The sequence below is a fragment of the Lagenorhynchus albirostris genome, chromosome 1 (genome assembly GCF_949774975.1).
Source record: "Lagenorhynchus albirostris chromosome 1, mLagAlb1.1, whole genome shotgun sequence".
Taxonomy (NCBI): domain Eukaryota; kingdom Metazoa; phylum Chordata; class Mammalia; order Artiodactyla; family Delphinidae; genus Lagenorhynchus; species Lagenorhynchus albirostris.
The window spans coordinates 5,783,164-5,801,126 of record NC_083095.1 but is presented as its reverse complement, the minus strand read 5'-3'; the positions used below and the strand labels follow the sequence as shown (position 1 = coordinate 5,801,126).

Below are 17,963 nucleotides of genomic sequence, written 5' to 3'. Positions count from 1 at the left end.
AGGCTTTCCTCTTCCTGCTCCCCTTGATGCATGGGTCCCCCAGCTCCATCAGAACCCTCCACAGAGGCAGGGAGAATGCAGCGTGAAGGGATCTTGCGAAACGTAAAGAACTCCTATACAGGCAGACATGTATCCGATGCTTGCCCCTGAGTCAGATCTCCAGCCAAAGCCCTCACCTCTGACCCATGCCAGCCCTCTGTCTGCAGATGCGCCTTGCACACAAGCTCCAGGGACCTCCTCCACCCGCAGCTCATGGTCAAGGAGCAGCGCCCCGGGCCTCGACCGCACACATCAAGGGCAGGGCCGCTCACACTCCGGCCGTGTCCCCCAAGCGGGACAGAGCAGCGGCCCAGATGGCCATCCTCCCACATGCTCCCGCCCCCTGGATGTTCTTTCAGGTGGGGATGTCCAGGGTGGGGGAACGGCAGTAGGTGCTCAGTTGTTGGTTGAATGAATGAATGAATGAATGAATGAATATCCTCCAGGAGACAAGGCTTCAGAAACGTCCTCCTTCTACTCTCCTACTTCTCTATCATTAAAAAAAATAAAAAAGGAAGAATGAACTATTTCTTTTATACCTGTCTCCAGAATACCACCTCCAAGAAAGGGTCCAACCCTGGTGTCATGATCTACGGAATTCCCTGGGGCTGCCCTCAACGGTGGAAGGGATCCCACACATTACAGGCCAGCCCTGCCCATCCATCTCTGGAGCCCTGCCTCTAGAAGCACCTGGCAGGAGGAGAGCTGGGACCTGCCTGTCTGGACCACACTCAGATTGTGGGCTCCGGGAAAGGCGGGACCCTCACGACCACCTGGGCACCTCGCCTCAGACAGCCAAGCCAGAGGCGGAGTCCCAAGGATCAGCCCTCCCCGCCCTGACCAGCTACCGAGCGGGGCCAGCTCTGGGGACAACAGCGGAGCACGGACTGGCCGGAGCATGCCCCTGCCACGGCCGGGGAGCAGGGACAGGAGAGGCCTGGGCGAGGCCAGCAGTGACAGCGGCCGGGGCAGCAGCTGTGTGGATTTCCGGAAGCCCCGGTGGAGAAGCGCCTGTAATTCTCAGTCCCCCTCTTAAAATATAAAGACTCAATTATCTCTGAGCAGCTTGCTTTGCACATGAATTGACACATTTATTTTACAATAAATAACTGAAAGTTATCTGTGTTTCCTTTACTGTTAATCTACACAGAGAAATAATAAACAGGGCTTGTCTACAAAAATGCAACTCCTGCCGTCCTCAGAATTCAATTAAGCTAAAATAATTAATGCTCCCACCATAGTAAATGACTATACATTCGAGCCACCGAAGTTTTGTTCTTTAATCTTTCCTTTTTATTTAAAAAAAAAAAGAAAAGAAAAGTTGGTGCCAAAGTAGGGAGGGGGAAAAGCAAAAAGGGAAACTGGGAAGGAAAGAGCATGATGGGCTGCTAAAATGGAATGGTCGTCTTCAGCTGACACAGCATGGAGACTGTCTTGTGCTTTCGATTAAAATAACATTTTAAATGCTTTGAACAAACATATCTCTTTAGACTTCTAAGGGATTATTTTACATATTTCTTCAAGAATGAAGAAATCCATTCGTCCTGTTGCTGAACAGAAAGGGCCAAGAATATCTTTCGTCACACATAGAATAAAAATACTGTAGGCCACTGCAGTATTACAACCCAAAAAAGGGGGGGATGGTGGGGGACGGGGGGACAGGGGGGTGAGGACAAAGCTGCCCTGAAGATTAACTTCTATGAAATCATAAACAAACCTACCCACAATGATCTGCAAACAAACAAACCTACCCACAATGATCTGCAGCCTCTCATTGGAAAATACCTTCAATGCGAAATGAGGATTCGCATGGGCTCTGGAGAAAGCAGGAAGAAAGCCCTTCCACTGAAACATGAATAGGGGACCGTCTCATCGGCAGAAGTCACCCTGAAAGGTCTGTGTGCACTGATGCCAGGTGTTTATACCACTGGTGAGAACTATCCCTCTAGCGTCAGACAAAGAAAAGAAACACAGACAAAAGGGGCCCAACACCTTTGTGGATCGTGGCTCTGGCCCTAAGGAAGGATCACTCAGATCTACACGGTGCTCTGAGAAACCAGGGTTTACAGGACTTTGGCCTGAACATGTCAGACACTTTTCTCAAGGCCCTTGGCAACTTAAGAGTGTGGGAGACTTCGTGCTAGGACACCCACACGAAGGCCAGCCGCACAGGCCAGTCTGGTTAGACGGGGTCTCCCCAGGGCCCAGCCGGTGCCTGCAGGAATCTGCACACCACCGCAGTCTCTTCACAGGAGAGAGAGTCCATTAATCCCACTGTACAGATGGGCAAAGGGAGGCCCAAGGTCACAGAGCTGCCAGGTGGTTGCCACAGAGCAGCTGGGCTTGCTGCATCAGCCTAACTGCCTGCTGGGTGATGGGGGGTTCCTGGCCATGCCCACCCATCTCACCCGTGGGAGCAGAGTGCCCCACTTCCCTCAGGCTCACCCCACAAGGACCACCCAAAGCCTCAGTCCACCCAGTCTGCTTTGGACCGAGACACGGTGGAGATGGACACACAGACTCCCAGCCAAGCAGCTGCTTGTGCGCTGCTACACCAGAAGGGACCCCCAGGAGAAAAGTTCCACTAGCAAAGCATTTGTGGAGCCTCTGCTCCTTTAACCCACACACCAGGCCTGCCGGGATCGTCCCTCCTGGTGACACGTGGAGAAACTGAGGCTCTGACCCTGAAGGTGGTCCAAAGTCTATCGGCAGGGTCTAAACCCTCACCTGCACGAACTCCGAACTCAGTCTTGCTGCAGGACAGACTGCTGTTTCTAGGAAACACAGGCCAGCCAGGGCCCTGAGCTCAGAAGTATGAACCGGAAGCAAACACTCCGGGCTGCCCGGAGCACAGGCTCCCTGGAAGAGGCTCTGGTGCGCCGTGACCTTGACCCGGAGGGGACTTGATGCATAAGCCGACCTGCCCGAGGACGCAAGCCTCTACGCCTGTGCTTCAGGTGCTAAAAGCCAGCTGTCCAGATGACCGGCCAAGTGGGCATGGCAGAAGGGACGGCCAACCTCCCCCAAGGGGCACGTGCTCCAGCAAGTTCTCACAGGCCCCTCCCCAGACCTACGCCTAGGACTAGGCAACATCAGAAGGAGCCTCTTTCGACAGATGGGAAACGGAGGCCAGAGAGCAGAGGAGAAATGAAGGCCCCACCCACATGCAACATCTCATAAGCCTCACAACCACCCCGACGAGATGGGTCTCATTCGCTCCACTGCGCAGATGTGGAAACTGACTTGTCCAAGTTGTGAAGAACGAATTCCACCCAAGACTATCTGCTTCCAAAGCCAGAGACTAGGCCAAGAACGCCTGCAAAGGGAGGGCCAACTAGCCTTCCGAACGTCCATCCTGTCCTCCTGGCCGCCTATGGATCAGGCCCCACCATGGAGCCTGCGGCCAAAAGCACAGCGACCACCATCAGCCCACCGGGCCTCTGCGAGCTCCAGGCCCGTCTCCTCCTGAGGGTCACTGGACGGCAAGGGCGAGCCCACCTGTGGCCCCGTCCTGGTAGCCCCCGGGCCCTCCCAGCACCAGCACCCTCAGACAGAGGGCGAGCCCCCCCACAGTGCGAGGGGCGAGGGCAGGCCTGGGACCCGAGAGGCGGCTTCGGCAGCGGCCAGACGAGTGCAACGTTCCATACCTGCAATGTTCTCCTGCTTGGGGCAGATGCCTTTCGTGGGTGAGAGCAGGTGGTCATCTTCGTCAGGGGTGACCTGGATCCCGATCTCCACCGGCTCGGACACTTTCCTGAGCTCAGAGCGTGAGGAGGGCGGCGGGCTGCCCTTGTCCAGGCCTTTGTCATAGCAGCCGCCCAGGCTGCCGCCACACTGCTTCTTCTTGTGCTCTATAAAAACCAGGATGTCCCCCAAGGGGAAGTTCATCTGACACTGTCCACAGGTGAGCAGGTCAGGGTCGGGGCCCCCCACCATCAGCCCCAGGCTGCTGGGCTCCTCTATCTCCAGACCCTCATCTTCCTCGAGGATGGTGGCCTCCACATGCTCAGGCTCTGCTGGAGAGAGAAAGGAGAAGGGAGGGGGGGGCAGAGAAGACAAGATGGGCTTAGGCAATCACAGGCACCCAGCGCTCATTCCAACCCTTCCCCACCAAGAGGCAGGCCCCTCCGCTGCAGGATGCTAGACGTCACCACGTCCTCCCCACAACTCCTGGAGGCAGGGGGTTCGCCATCCTGCGTGCAACAGATGGGCAAACTGAGGCTCCGGGAGCAGCGCTGCAGCTCCCAGAGGTTGTTGCTTAAGTGGTACTGATCTTAACGGCTTTCTAGTTTATTTCCTGCCAATTCCGCCTCCCCTCCCCACCACCAACTCAGCATAGGGACACACACACATGACCACCCGCACATCCACACACATCTTGGTTTCACCAGAGACTGGGCCGTCTAGAGAGGTGTCTCTCAAACTCTGCAACATCTAAGAATCACCTGGGAGCTTTGAAAACCCCCGACACTCAGGCTGCACCCCAGACCAGCTACACTGAGAGCCAAACGTCAATCAGTCTTTTCCTTTTTTTTTTTTTTGTAAGATTCCCAGGTGATTCCAATGGGCGGCCAAGGCTGAGAACCGGGAGCCAGAGCTGTCTCTCCCCGCTTAGGCTCAAGCTGCCCCCTCCCTTCCCTCCCACCTTTCATTCACGTCCTCCCCATTCATAAGAGTCCTGCTTGCATTCCTCTACCTGAGACCTGGCTGCACACCAGACAAGAAAACAGAAACCCAGACGGGCGTCCCAGGGCCAGTCCTTGCGAGAGAAAGGAACCCACGGGCTCAGAAAGCAACAAGTGAGCGTTGGTTCAAAAAGAAATATTGAAAGAAAAAAAAAGAAAAATGCAGGGAAGAGACGCTGGGAGTTGGCTGGCTGAAAGCGGGAGCCGGCTTTCCTGCCAAACACTCTGCTCCCGGTCAGCCTTCCATTGCTTTGTAGATTTCCCGACACTCACCAACTCCCCACTGTCCTTTTTTGTTTGTTGGTTTTATTGTCACTCCCAGAAAAAAGAAAAGAAAAAAAAAATAATTCTTCAGACTACAAAAGCATTTCTTGGCAGAGGACGAACCACACTTTCAACGGGCTGTACGTTTTCATATTTCTTTAGCAGCCGATATATCTCCTTTCATTCTTTTTTGTAGGGGGCACGGGACCCAACTATTTTGAAGCTAATAAATGCCTCAAAACGCAGCAACCCCCTCAGGGAAAACTGGGAGACACGGCAGCCGAAACTGTCATAAATAAGGGACGCGGACAGTGAGGTTGCATCCTTCCTCGGGGTCTGAGCAAATTCGGGGTGGAATTTTTCGAGAGCAAATGTCAGTCGTCATGTAGATAGCACAAGCAGCAGGGTCTTCAGAGAAGCAAGAGGGCGGCCAGAGGTCTGAAACCCGAGGAGGCAGGTACATTTTCTGTTGTACGGTATTTAGGAAAGGATAATGAAAACCACAGAACAGAGGGAAGAAATGGAATGGGGGAAAACACATTCCGTGGCAGTGAAGTTATTGACGGGTCAGAGCCAAAGAACAGACAATTTAAGGAAAAAATTCTGTGGCATCTTCCATCCTACATATAAATCACTGCCCTGTATTTTCTGAATACAAGCTTCTCCAGGGCCTGTGAGAGTCCCTGTGTAAGACCGGATAGACGGCACATGTAACATGTATGAACTAGGCATGCACGGGTCAGTGCACAGGTATTGCTGAGAAGGGAAGTGACAATGTGAGATCCCGCCTGTGCTTATAGAAAAGCAGACAGAACCCTCGATGAATTACACGTAGAAACGCACTGGAAATGTGACCGCACAGAAACACCCCGCAGATGAGGAAATCCGAAATCTCTCGTCTGCATACCTCTAACAAAAAGAACCTATAAGGTATGAGAAACAGTGCACAAAGGCAGCCCCAGAAACCACTAATTACACTTTAAAAAGAAATCGGGGTTTATTTTAAAAAGAGTTGGAAGACAATGCTACATGATTCATTTACCAATTTATTTTATGAAAAGACGCTTTGCTATGGTTAAAATGTAATCACAACCCTCACGCCGAACAGTGGTTCTAGGGGGGACTGGGTTCCAGGTTCCTGTGAACGGTTTGCCAGAATGTAAAAGGTAATTATTCAGTGCCTCTTTCCCCTTTAATGATCTAACATTGAGCAATACTGTTTATATTGAAAAGCTCGCACCTTTAATTACCAATTACATATACATAATTTCAGAGCCAAAGGAGAGGGCTGTGAAAACAGTTCTTTAGAAATATAAGGATGTATTGTAGGCCATTTCTAGAAAAGGAACTCTAATAAATGGGGGGAGAATGTCAAAATATTGTTTTGTTAAAAAGAGAGAGAGAGAGAGGCACAAAGGAAATGCGCTAAAATGCAAAAGAAAAAGGACAAAATGAAATTGAGAATTCAAATGAAACAGGGGTGAGTTCTGTGGAGGTACCCGGGCCCTCCTGAGCGGGCCTGGCAGCCGGCTGCCTCCATAAGGGCATTTGATAAAAATAAACAAAGACAACAGCTCATCCATCCAAATCCCAACTTGATCATCCTTTCTGAGGATGGGGAGGTGTTTTCTGCCGTCTAATTTCATCTTTGGTTTCCTTGTTTTGGTTTTGCTTGGTTTTGCTTTTCATTAACTTTTTCAGCCAAGTCCGTCCATCCGTACTCCTGGTGGGAGTTTTGGGAAGAAGCATGAATATCTCCTCTCTGTTGGGAGGTTTTAAGCTACGTAATTTCAAATTTCTTTTCTCTTTTAAAAGAAACACAGACGAATTTAAAAATGAGCAAAGGTCACCTGTTCCTAAGTATCCCTCCCTCGCCCCTCCATCTTTTGCTAAGGACTCTGTACCAGTACTTTTTCCTTTTTCTCCTTTTCTTTTTGTTTTGCTGTTTTGGGTAACATCTGGTATTCTTTCCTTTATTTGGCGGCCTCTGCCTTTTCACTTTCCTCACGCAGCAAGCCCTTGTGAGCCCCAGTAATTGAGTTTGAAAATAGCCGAAGCCGTTCACTGGGCTGCAGGTCTAATTTCTCCCTCCAGCCAACCAGCCTGAGCAGCCAGGCGCTGCTGGCGTCCCATCCTGCAGACGGCTCTGAACTCGGGTCTCCAGACCCCGGGTCCAGCTCACTGCCTCCTCCAAGGGCGTGCAGGAGAAAAAGAAACACAAAAAAATCCCCTTCCCCCCCTCGCCACTTGCAGTGCTGAAAGTAAAACTCCTTAGGATGACAGGGGTTTTCACCCAACTCCAATAATGGGGTTCCCTCTGCCCAGCCCCTGGCACGGGGAGCTCTGGGCTTTGACTCTTCAGGAGGCGCTTCCCAGGAAGGCAGCGACGTCACCCCGAACCCCAAAACTGTCAAATTTCTAGGCCAGAGCAGGTGGACCAAGACAGCTTGCTGAATCTCATGTTCAAGGCCTTCGGAGACACCCCCAAAGGGCTGTGGTTTCACTTCCGCTGGCAGGCGGATACCGAGCTGGGCGTGTGGGGTGCATGTGTGTGCGTGTGTGTGTCTGTGTGTGTGTCCCTTCTTAGAACCCTGTCCCTCACAGAAGAAATAAAAGGAGAAAGAACCACTTGCCCAAGCTCAGAGGAGGGCAAAGTGAGACGGGCCTGGCCCCCACCCCAGAACCTTCCTTCCTCTGACCTGTGGGCACCTCGATGGAGCCCACACAGCCTCAGAGAACCCGGCCCCCGCTGGGACAGGCACCCAGCGATGAGAAAGCACCAGAAAAGTGAAAAGCCACATACAAACGAAACAGCCTTTCAAATTCCCGGACCCTACAAACCAGTCCCTCAGGCTGCCCTGTCCGGCAAACTTCTTCAAAAAAAGAAGGCGAAGATGAGGTCTTTCCCCCCGAGAGGATTTTTGCTTTCACGCAAAGCTCCCCGAGTGTCAGGCAGCCCTGGAAAATACTGCTGCCCTCACTAGTACGAGCTGAATAAAGTAGAGGGATCGCTAAAATGTTTGACTCATTAGGAGGAAAAATGAATGAATGCAGCAGACGACCTGTTTAAACGTCAGGTATCAGGGGTGGGTCCTGAAATGTGACGTCCGAAAGCACATGGACAAACGTGTATTCACACACACACACTTATACATTTGTTGTAATTTTCCTTTACAACAAAACCACATTTAATTCACAAGGCGAGGCCTCCTCCCAGCTGATAAATGCATTCAGAAGCAATGAAATCAGGGTTCGCAGATAATAATGGACGTTGTTGTTAAGTGGACGAGGAAGCACTTGGTCCTAAGACTCGCTCCCCCATGCTTGGCTGGGAAGGAATGTGGGCAGAAGACAGATGGAAAGACATCATTAACACCGGCCCAGCCAAGCAGCCCACAGGCCCCCGGCAGCTGCAAAGGCCTAGCGAGCCTTACCTGGTCAGTGACTGCCCTACACACACGCTGGGCTCCAAGGGCCCCGCCCACCCTGGGTGTCCCCTAACAACTGCCCCTGCACCTGCCCTTCGGGGAATCCCAGCCAAGGGGCGGGCCTCTGTCCCCAGAGCACAACGTGCGTGCCCTGCTGCACACACAGCGCACAGGCCCGTGTCCCCTAACCCCTGCACTGATTCAAATCCAAATCGCTGTCCTTAATGGCTAAGCCGCAGACCAGGAGACACCTACATAGAGTTATGGATTCAGTGATGGGGGCGTGGGTGGATAGGGGAAGGATGTGGGGAGGAGGGGTGCCAGGCTCTCAAAATCCTGGGCCACCAACGTCACAGCCGCCATCCTATTTGCACGAGTGTTTACAAGAAACGTTGAGCACCCATCCGCCTGCCGGAGCCCTGCCTCTGACTGGAGACGTTACACCTGCTTCCTACGAAGACGGAGCCTTTGCCAGCCGGCCCGTGCTCACCAGTAATCTGCAAAAGGATCTTTTCACTCTCCTCCCCGCGAACAGTCAGGGAGGGGCCAAGACCCCAGGCGACACCTAAACGCCACTAAAAACGCGAACTCGACGGAGCACAACACTTTCTGAGCTTCCATCAATGTTTAATTTATTGGCTCCAAGAGAAAATAACAACCGTGTGTGGCGGGGGGAGGGGTGGATGGGAGAGAGAAGGAATCAATTCTTGGTGGAGAAAATAATCTATGACTAGATGACGCTTAAAGGCTCGACAAGACATTTATGAAGTTCTCCGCACAGAGGGAATCGCGCAGCGCCCGGCAGAGGAGTCGCAGATAAGCGGGGAGCCTCAGCTGAGCCAGGCAGTGTCCCGAGGACGTTCCTCGAGGGGCCAAGAAGGGTCAGGACGCAGCCGGGTCCCTGCCTCCCGTCTGCCCACCCAACTCCCGCCTCCAAGCAAGGACCCGACCCGGGGGGGTGCAGCCAGGCTGGTGAGAGACGGGTTCCGCAGAGAGATGAGCTCTCTCTTCCCGGACCACCTGCCCTCCAGGGAGAAAGGCTGAGGACTCCAGCCTGTTCCAGGTGTCACCCAGACCCCAAGCCTCCTTGAGACCCTCAAAGGCCACCTCCCCAGCGCCCTCAAATCCGCTGCAGGGACGGGCACACACCAGGGCCGGCCACCACCCCTCAAGGCCCCATCTGCTCCATGCCAGACACAGCACACGCCTCAAAATGAAATGTTCAAGATTTCTGACATCTGGGCAGAGAGAAGGATGCCAGGGCACAACCTTATCTGTAACGTGGATTTCCCTTCCCGTGAAAATGACCCAGGGTCTGGCTGACCGGGCCCATCATGGGGAAGGCTTGGCCTGCATTTCAGGAAGGCGGGGATTCCTGATCCGAGGAGAGGTTTGGGGTGCAGGAAGAACCCAGCCGGTAGACTCCAGGTGGGGAGTTCTGAGGGTGTGAGGGGCACCCCCATATACATACACATATTGTCCTCCATGCCCCCGGCCTGGTTTCAGAATACTTTAGCGTGTTAAAATCAGCTCGCTGCAACACACCCTAACTTGCTCCATGGACTCAGTCCAACCTCTCCCCCCTCCCCCACTGCATCCACCTCTCCAGATCCCGCAAAACTGAGCTCCGGAGGCCGGGTCTCACACAGTCAAAAGCAGGAAAAAGAGCCCATTAAGGAGAGCAGCGTTCAGGTGTATTCACAGAGCCCGTCCACTACTAAAAGGTTACTAAGAAAGAAGTCAAGTCCATGAGACCAAAGAATGGAGTGACCTATGATTTGAGAAATAAAATAGTTCTTTAAAGAAAAGAAAAAAAAAAGGAAAGGTACAGAAATACTTCTAAACACATTCAGAAGATTCCAGAAAATTGCAAACGCCTTAAATCTTCAGAGACACAACAGAGCTCATAACGATGCGACGTAAAAACATTCTTCGGGGCCCAGAGAAGAGATTTGTTTTATTTAACGCTGTGCTTTTTCAAAGGTGCTCAGCAGAAGAAAAGGACCATCATACAGGACGCTGAGCTACAAGCCCTTAACTGGAGAGAGTCTCTGAGGCCGACAGCAAACTAGCAAGAGTGGAAGCTGCTTTCAGCATCTCGTTTCCAAGGGAGAAATTTAAACGTGATCCTCCACCACTTTTTTAATTCTCAGCAGGGCATCCATTTCTGAGGTGCACGTTCATCACAGTAACATTGGCATTCAACTTCCTTGAGTCATTTTTGTGTGTTGTTTTAGCACTGAAGTTGTTAGAACATTCTCAAGTGTATTTGCATTTCAGCAGTTCAATTGAAGGGGGTCATAAAAAAGTTGTGTGAAACAGAGGATTTTTTTTTTTTTTTTTTTTTTTTTTACTTTGAAGTTACCTAATTTTGTGTGGTCTGGGATTTCATTACAGTACCAGAGCTCAGTCTGTCTGATTCAACACCCAAGCAGATGATCAGCTGCCTCGGAAAAAGAAATAAAGAATGAATTTCTTGAATTTCAGCAACTACACAAAAGACTTGCATATGTCAAAATGCCGGACGAGAGTCCCCGTGAATGTAGCACCATTAATCAAAGCGCAATCTGCTGTCACTTTTGCCAGTAAAAACGATGCTGTTCCCCTCACCCCGCTCGCAGGCTCGTGCAGAAGACACACGAAGTGTGTCCCTCTGCTTTTCATGTGTCTCCAAATAGCCTGCTCTCGGCACTTTTTATACTCGCCTGGGGAAAACTACTGCTCCAGGGAGGCGGTCAACAAATGGCTTTTCTTGGGGAGGGGACGACAGCTCGGGTAGATCTCACTGAGGTTTGGCTCTCTGGGAAGGAAGGAAGATGTGTGGGATTGGGAGCAGGGGGTGGGGAAAAGGACACACAGGCCCCCAGGCCCAATCGTGTGAGTAAATAGAGCTGGAAAGTGACAAAGCCATGCTCAGAGCAGCCGGGTGACACAGACATTCATCCCTGGTCTTCTGATGTGCCCTCTCCCCATGAAAAAAATCCCCCAGCGGGCCCACAGCTAACACCACCTGCAGCTGCTTGGCCGGCATCAACAACTTGACCGTGGGCATGGTCCCCAAGGAGCATTTACTGTCCCTGGTCCTCCCAGATGTGACAACAGCATTCAACTTAGTCCAAAGTCCCTGGAGAGTTTCAGCTAACGGTAAGACCTAACTGGACAGCCAGAAGGTCCTTCCTTAAGCCATAGGAGATGGAGGAGATAGTCCCCAAAGGTCAAGGACCCCATCTTTACCCTCCCCCATATAATATTTTTCTTCACACATTGTGGTATCTGTAGTCTGTGTTCAGTTACAGCTTGTGAAACTCCCCCAAGTTCCAAGGCAAAGGACTGGGGATTTCTGAAATGAATTTTTTTAACGGTTCTCTGCAGGCCAGAGGCAACTGTCCCAGCCCAAGGCTTCGAGGTGACAGTGACGCCTCGTCTCTGAGTCGTCAAATGAGCTCGCTGCCACAATATGCTTACAGCAGGCTCGATTCAGACATTAAATGAAGTCGAGAAATCATCAGATAAATTGCTGGCCCTCTGTACTGGAGAGTGAAGGCTCTTGCTCTGCCTGATGACAGCGCTAGGCTTTTGTCTGACCTAATTTATTTCTCTTTCAGGTTAGAATAAAGCACTCCTTTCCTGTCGCCACGTAACCTCTTCTGCCCATATATTGAACTCAAGCAGAAGACTCTGGGTTAACTGTGCTGTCTGCAGATTTCTTTTTTTTTTTTTTTTTTTTTGCGGTACGCGGGCCTCTTACTGTTGTGGCGTCTCTCCCGTTGCGGAGCACAGGCTCCGGACGCGCAGGCTCAGCGGCCATGGCTCACGCGCCCAGCCGCTCCGCGGCCTATGGGATCTTCCCGGACCGGGGCACGAACCCGTGTCCCCTGCATCGGCAGGCAGACCCTCAACCACTGCGCCACCTGGGAAGCCCTCTGCAGATTTCTTGAACTTGGAGAAGAAGACATTATAGATCCACAAATTCCGTGATCAAAAGCACACATATTCCCCAGCACGAAATTACACGGTTAGGGGAGAAATCGTGTCATTAAAAGCCATCCATTAAGGGCACCGTTTGGGGTGAAAGGTATTAGCAACGCTGGGTCTAGCAAGCACATACTCCTTCCAGACAAAGTTTTACACATTATTTGAGTTGGCATTTTATCTCTTTGGGGAATGGTGCTATTTCACTTAGTACAGTGGGAACGTTACCTAATAAATGGAATTGAGGATCCAAGTGTTATAAAATCTGAGCTGAAAAGATTTCCACTCATCAAGCTGTTTGAGACGCATGACTCCCCAGAGCAGTGGCAGATCCCCAGGTCTGTGACATGCAACACAGGAATGGACAAAACGAGGTTCACTCTTCGCAGACCCCCTCACCCCATCAGGCATGCCTCAACGACCTAATGCAATCCAGAAAGTCAAGACCACAGACTAACCGGAGGAAACACGCCCATTCAAAGCTAACAATTGTAACTGTTTAAAAAAAAAAATTAAAAAAAAGAAAATTGTCCCCATCTGCCTAGTGAGGGCTTGTAAATCAATGCCGATGGCTCGAAAATAGATTTCTCAAACTTATATTCTCATTTTGTCCTGCTCGACTCTCTGCAGGAAAATCAATATTACAACTTCACACTTAGGACATTTTGCAGCAACGTAAACTGCTTTCGCGGCTGATGGAAGCCGGGTCCCGGCCCCTCGCAGCGACGGCTCCACGCATGACACGGGCACCGAGCTCCCCCTAGCTGCCAAGAGGCGCCAGACGCTGCTGGGCGTTGCAGCCTTGCCATCAACTAAAAGCCAATTCAACTGAAAGTTTATTTTGGAAAGTATTTTATCACAACAAGCAACAGAGAATGCAAAGCGATCGGAGAAAGGAGATGAAAAGGAAAAAGAGAAGGCGGGTGCAAGCCGTGTTCTAAGCCCAAAGACAGTGCCAAGAGCTCGATTCTGATAAGGCGCTAGAAACCAGTGCCCTCTACAGTGGGAAACTGATGGATTGCTTTGCGCGCTCCCATCTCACCTGAGACAAATGCTAATTACTGTCCGGGGCACCCAAAATTGGCCTCCCCTTTGGTCAATGAGACCCATCTGGCCCCGCACAGTGGTCAGCAAAGCATCACATCCCAGCATCTGACTCAGCCTCCCTCCATGTTCCTAAGGCCGCCTTCACCAAAGCAACTGCATTCACTCCAGCACTTGAGAAATGACTCGTTTTCTGTTACGAAATATTTTGAAGGCCAGACAAAAATCGCCAAGGCCAAAGCACAGAGAGCCACCTCCCACCCTCAGAAAACAAGGAAATATGCCCCCGTGCAGAATTTTCAGGGAGGGAAAGACTACCCTTTAAAAATATTATGGGTTGTTAAAATATGCTCATGGCTATTTTTTCTCTCAGGTGTGAATTACAAATGAATAAAGTCCGCCTGGCATAACACCTTGGATGAACACATTTCTATTCTCCCTTAGAATCAGAGCAGCTGACTTATATCACACTTCTAATGATATGGGGTTCCCTTCTGTGCAGAAGGGAGACAAACTTCACTCCCCCCACCAACTACCAAAAAAAAAGAGGGACCCAGGTCTTATGAAATTTATCAGAGGCCCAATTTTGAAAGATATGTGGACACCTGGAGATATACTCTACCCTGGGGAGTTAAGATAATTGTAAGCACAGCGGCCTTCAAAACACACAGCCACAGCAAAGCCTAATTTAAAAGGCAACCATGGAATTAACACACCCTAACTTCCGTGTCAAATCTGGGGTCTCTAGTAGTTCTGCAAAATCGTGAATTCATACGGAAAATTACTAACCTTCCAAGGAAACCTGTTGGTGGGTTGTCGAAAAAATCACCTTCGCTGGGTCTCTGTAATCTACCCTGGCCTCCTTATTTCCTTCGGGAAGCCTCAGAGCTCCTGCACGGCCTGGGGTTCATCTGCCTCCCCACTCACCCGGCCTGGCACAGTGGGCTCACGGCCCTTCCCTCTGCCTGGCCAGTCACTGGTCCTCATCCTACCCTGTCCACTACTGTCACTGTGTTGTTTTGTGTTTGTTTTTCTTGAAAGCTGTGTCTGTCCTCCGGTTTTAAAAGCCATATCCATCTGGGTCAAACATTTTGAAACAAACCAGAAGCCTCAGTCTTCATCCCCAGCTGTCTCCCACTCTCTCTTTTCTACCTCACTCCTCTTCTCACTGGCCCTGTCTGTAAATTTAACTAGCTCATTATGGAGCCCTTCTCCCACTTGCCAGCCCCCCTGCAAGATGATCGATGCTGTTTGTGTGCTCTTCTGTTTCTCAAACCATCAGTTATACTAAGTTGCATCATCTCTAAAGAACCTGAGGCCGGCGGGCTGCCACCCAACTGAAGATGCACCACGTTTTAGGCTGTTTCTTTCACATTTGAAATCTAAAATGTGGACACCGGATCGGGGCTGTGGCGGCACTCATTTTGCTGGCCAGGGCTCCAGAGCACACGAGACCCACAACTCCTGCATCATTGTGGAAAGGCACACTTGCACAGGCCCTACAGCCGAAACTGCATCCAATTCTTGCCTTTCCCCTGCCTGCACTCCCACCTTCCGGGTGACATAGGACAGACAGAAAAGCCAGCTGCTTTGGGATAATAAATAGCCTTGTCTGAAAACTGGTTGGACCACTCTCCCTGCTTAAACCCCTGCATATGCCCTGGGCTCCGTGCACTCCAGGAAGGCAGGTGGGATATCCTTTGCCCCCTGGTCTCCTCCCCACCTCTCCTTCCCTGCCACTGCTCCAGTGTCAGCCGGCTTTCCCCAGCACTGCTCTGAGCAAGACTGAAACAGCCGTGAAACAAATGAAGGATGGAAGGATGTTGCACTAGGCACCCCTCGCCCCCCATGCCCAGCTGCCGCCGGTCCTCCTGGCCAGGGCTTGCTCCTGAGGTCCCAGGAACACCAGAGAGGAGAGAGCAAAAGCAAAGCGAACCTACCTGCTTCTTTCCCCCTTTACACACAACTGCAAACACTCCTGGCTCCTTCGCTGCTGCCAGCTTGGCAATGCACCCCAGACAACTCCCCCTTCCCGGACTCCCCCCCCCAACTTCCCCCTCCTCAAAAACAACCCTTGCAATTATACAGAGGCTCTGTGGGGCAAATTGCCTCCTGGAGAAATTAGGCGTCTGCAAGTACAGACATTCTAACAGCCACTCCACCATCTAAACGCGGGAGGGGGGTAGAATAAGCGATTGCTAAAGGATTGGTAAAGGACGAAATGTCAACTGGCGATGAGGACCTTGATCAAACCAGGTTCAAATATGGTCGCAAAACATTTTGTTTTAAATGCAACCAGCGAGTCTCCTTTGATGTTACAATGATGAAAAATAGAAGTCCTCTTCCCTCCCTCCAGAAAGGTATCCCTCTCCCAAGGCAAGCCCACTTTAATATCTATTCCCTTCCCCCCAAAATAATAATAAATCCACAAATTCTTACTAATGTATCTGCTGTAACAAAGGAGAGATGGCAGCAGCAAATGCTCCGAGCAGATGGCGCCTATGCTGGGTTTTCAGGGGAGGGGAGAACCCCTTTATATATTTATTTATTTATTTAAATTTTTTAAAATATAACATAAATATTCGGCTCTCGGCCGCCCCGCAGCCGGTCCTCGGCGGCGGCTGGGCGCGCAGCCCTTCTCCAGCTCCGCGCCGGCAGCCCGGCCCCAGCCTGACGAGGTGCTCCAAGGACTGCAGGAACACAACCTGCCCGCTGTTTCGATGGCACCCAGAGGACGTTTTATTTCTATTGCAGTTTCAAAAAAATTTAAAAAAAAAAAAAAAAAAAGCAAAGGCGACCCAGGCACCGCGAGAGAAAGGACCGCGGGGAAAGGTTTGCGCGCCGCGGAGCAGCGGCCCCGCGGGCTGCGGCGGGCGGGGAGCGCTGCGAGCCGACCTTCCGGGGGTGCAAGCGTGCAGGCAGCCGGGCGAGCTCCCCTGCAAACCCCGTACCTGGCCCGCTCCCGCACGCTTCTTCCCTTTGCTAAATAAACCCGACTGGGGCGCTGGAAGCTGCTGCGTCTCTGCCCCGCTGCCTGACTTTGCCCGCCCCGCCACTTGCTTGAAATCCACACGATTTCAGCCGGTGGATTTCCACTGCGACCTGCCTTGTTTATTTAGATAGGGGAGATGAAAGATCCGAGATAGGAAGATGGGTGAGAGATTGATAGATCTCTTTCCTTTTTTCTTTTTTTCTTCCCCCCCTCCACTATTGTACAAGCACATCCCACTCCTAGCTAACAACGCTTTTTTCCCCCCGTGGCGGGGATTTTTCACCAGCCCCCGATGCCCCCACCTTCTTTTGGAGTGGGGGAAAGAAGACAAGATCATCCCAGGAGACAGACGGAGGTGGGGAAATGGGGGTTGGGGTGCAGGAGCCCGGCAAACAGCCACGCAGCTGGATTCTTTTGCAAATAGCAAGAGGAGGGGAGAGAAAGGCGGCTGCGGAATCCTAGGACCGGCGTGGCCGGCGCCCTGCCCGGCCGGGTGCAGCGCCTGGGGGACTCGGAGCCGGCGGCCGCCCCTCGCCCCGCATCTCCCCCAGGCCCGAGCGCACCCCGCTCTCCTCCGCCCGCGCCGTCAGCGCGGACCCACGCGCTAGCCAACTTTTCCCCACTTCCCGGCTCCCCTCCCCCTCCGCTCCCCCAGCCCCCTCCCCCTCCTCTCCAAACCCCGCCACCAGCGCCGCCGCCGCCACACACGCCGCTCGGAGGGGCGAGCGTCCAGCCGGGATCCGCGCGCACACACACACCTCCTCCAGCCCGCGCGCCCCCTCCCCGGCCCGGAGCCCGCTCCGCAGGCCCCCGAGCCCGAGGCGCGTCTGAGTGCGCAGAGCCCGGACTCTCCGGGCTGCAAAGAAACTTTCCCAAGGCCCCCCGCCCCCTACCATGCTCTGGGCCGACGCTGCTGCCTCTGCGAGCCCGCGGGCCTCCCCGGCGCCCGGCCCGGCTGCGCCTGGCTCGGTGTCCCCAGCCCCGGGCGCCCGGAGCCCCATCCTCCGGCCCCTCGCGCGCACGCCGCAGACACTTACGGGTGATGAGCTCCCTCTGGGACAAGTGCTGCGGGTTGCCCTGTTTGCGGCGGGACATTGCCCCGGCATCTATTCTGGCATCGCCCGGAGAGCTGCACCGATGGGGGGAGCCGGGGGAGGGGTCCGAGCCGCCGCCGCTGCCGCCGCGCCGCGCCGCTGCCGCCGCCGCTGCCGCCGCCGCCGCCGCCGCGCCTCCTCTGCCCGGGTTGGTGTTTTGGTTTTTTTTTTTTCCTTCCCCTCTTGCCCTCTCTTCCTCCTCTTCTTCTTCTTTATTTTGCGCTTTCTTCTATGCTGTTTTTTGTTTTGTTTGCAAAAAAAAGAAAAAGAGAAGGAAAAAGGAAAACCTCTCGATCTAAAATAGGAGAAAGGCAAAAAAAGAAAATCTGCTCTTGCTTGTCGCGGACTGGCTGGTTTCTTCAAAAATATATTCTTTTCAAGGAAAAAAAAATTGCTTACACTTCTTCAAACTGCTTGGCCTCCTGGACTTGCAAATGTCTTCTTG

General features: G+C 52.4%; 1 protein-coding gene across 2 annotated transcripts in view; it reads right to left on the bottom strand.

Annotated features, from left to right (window-relative positions):
- The window catches only part of BCL11B (BCL11 transcription factor B), a 92,474-nt gene extending 74,745 nt beyond the window's left edge, over window positions 1-17,729 (bottom strand). The window contains exons 1-2 of one of the 2 annotated variants that reach the window (XM_060163622.1): window positions 17,462-17,729; window positions 3,687-4,055 (exon numbers count right to left, since the gene is read on the bottom strand). In XM_060163622.1, coding sequence (XP_060019605.1) covers window positions 3,687-4,055; window positions 17,462-17,519 — 427 coding nt within the window. In that variant the 5' untranslated portion in view covers window positions 17,520-17,729. The remainder of the gene's footprint in view (window positions 1-3,686; window positions 4,056-17,461) is intronic. The other variant, XM_060163542.1, reaches the window with a different exon arrangement.
- Window positions 17,730-17,963: the final 234 nt, after the last annotated feature.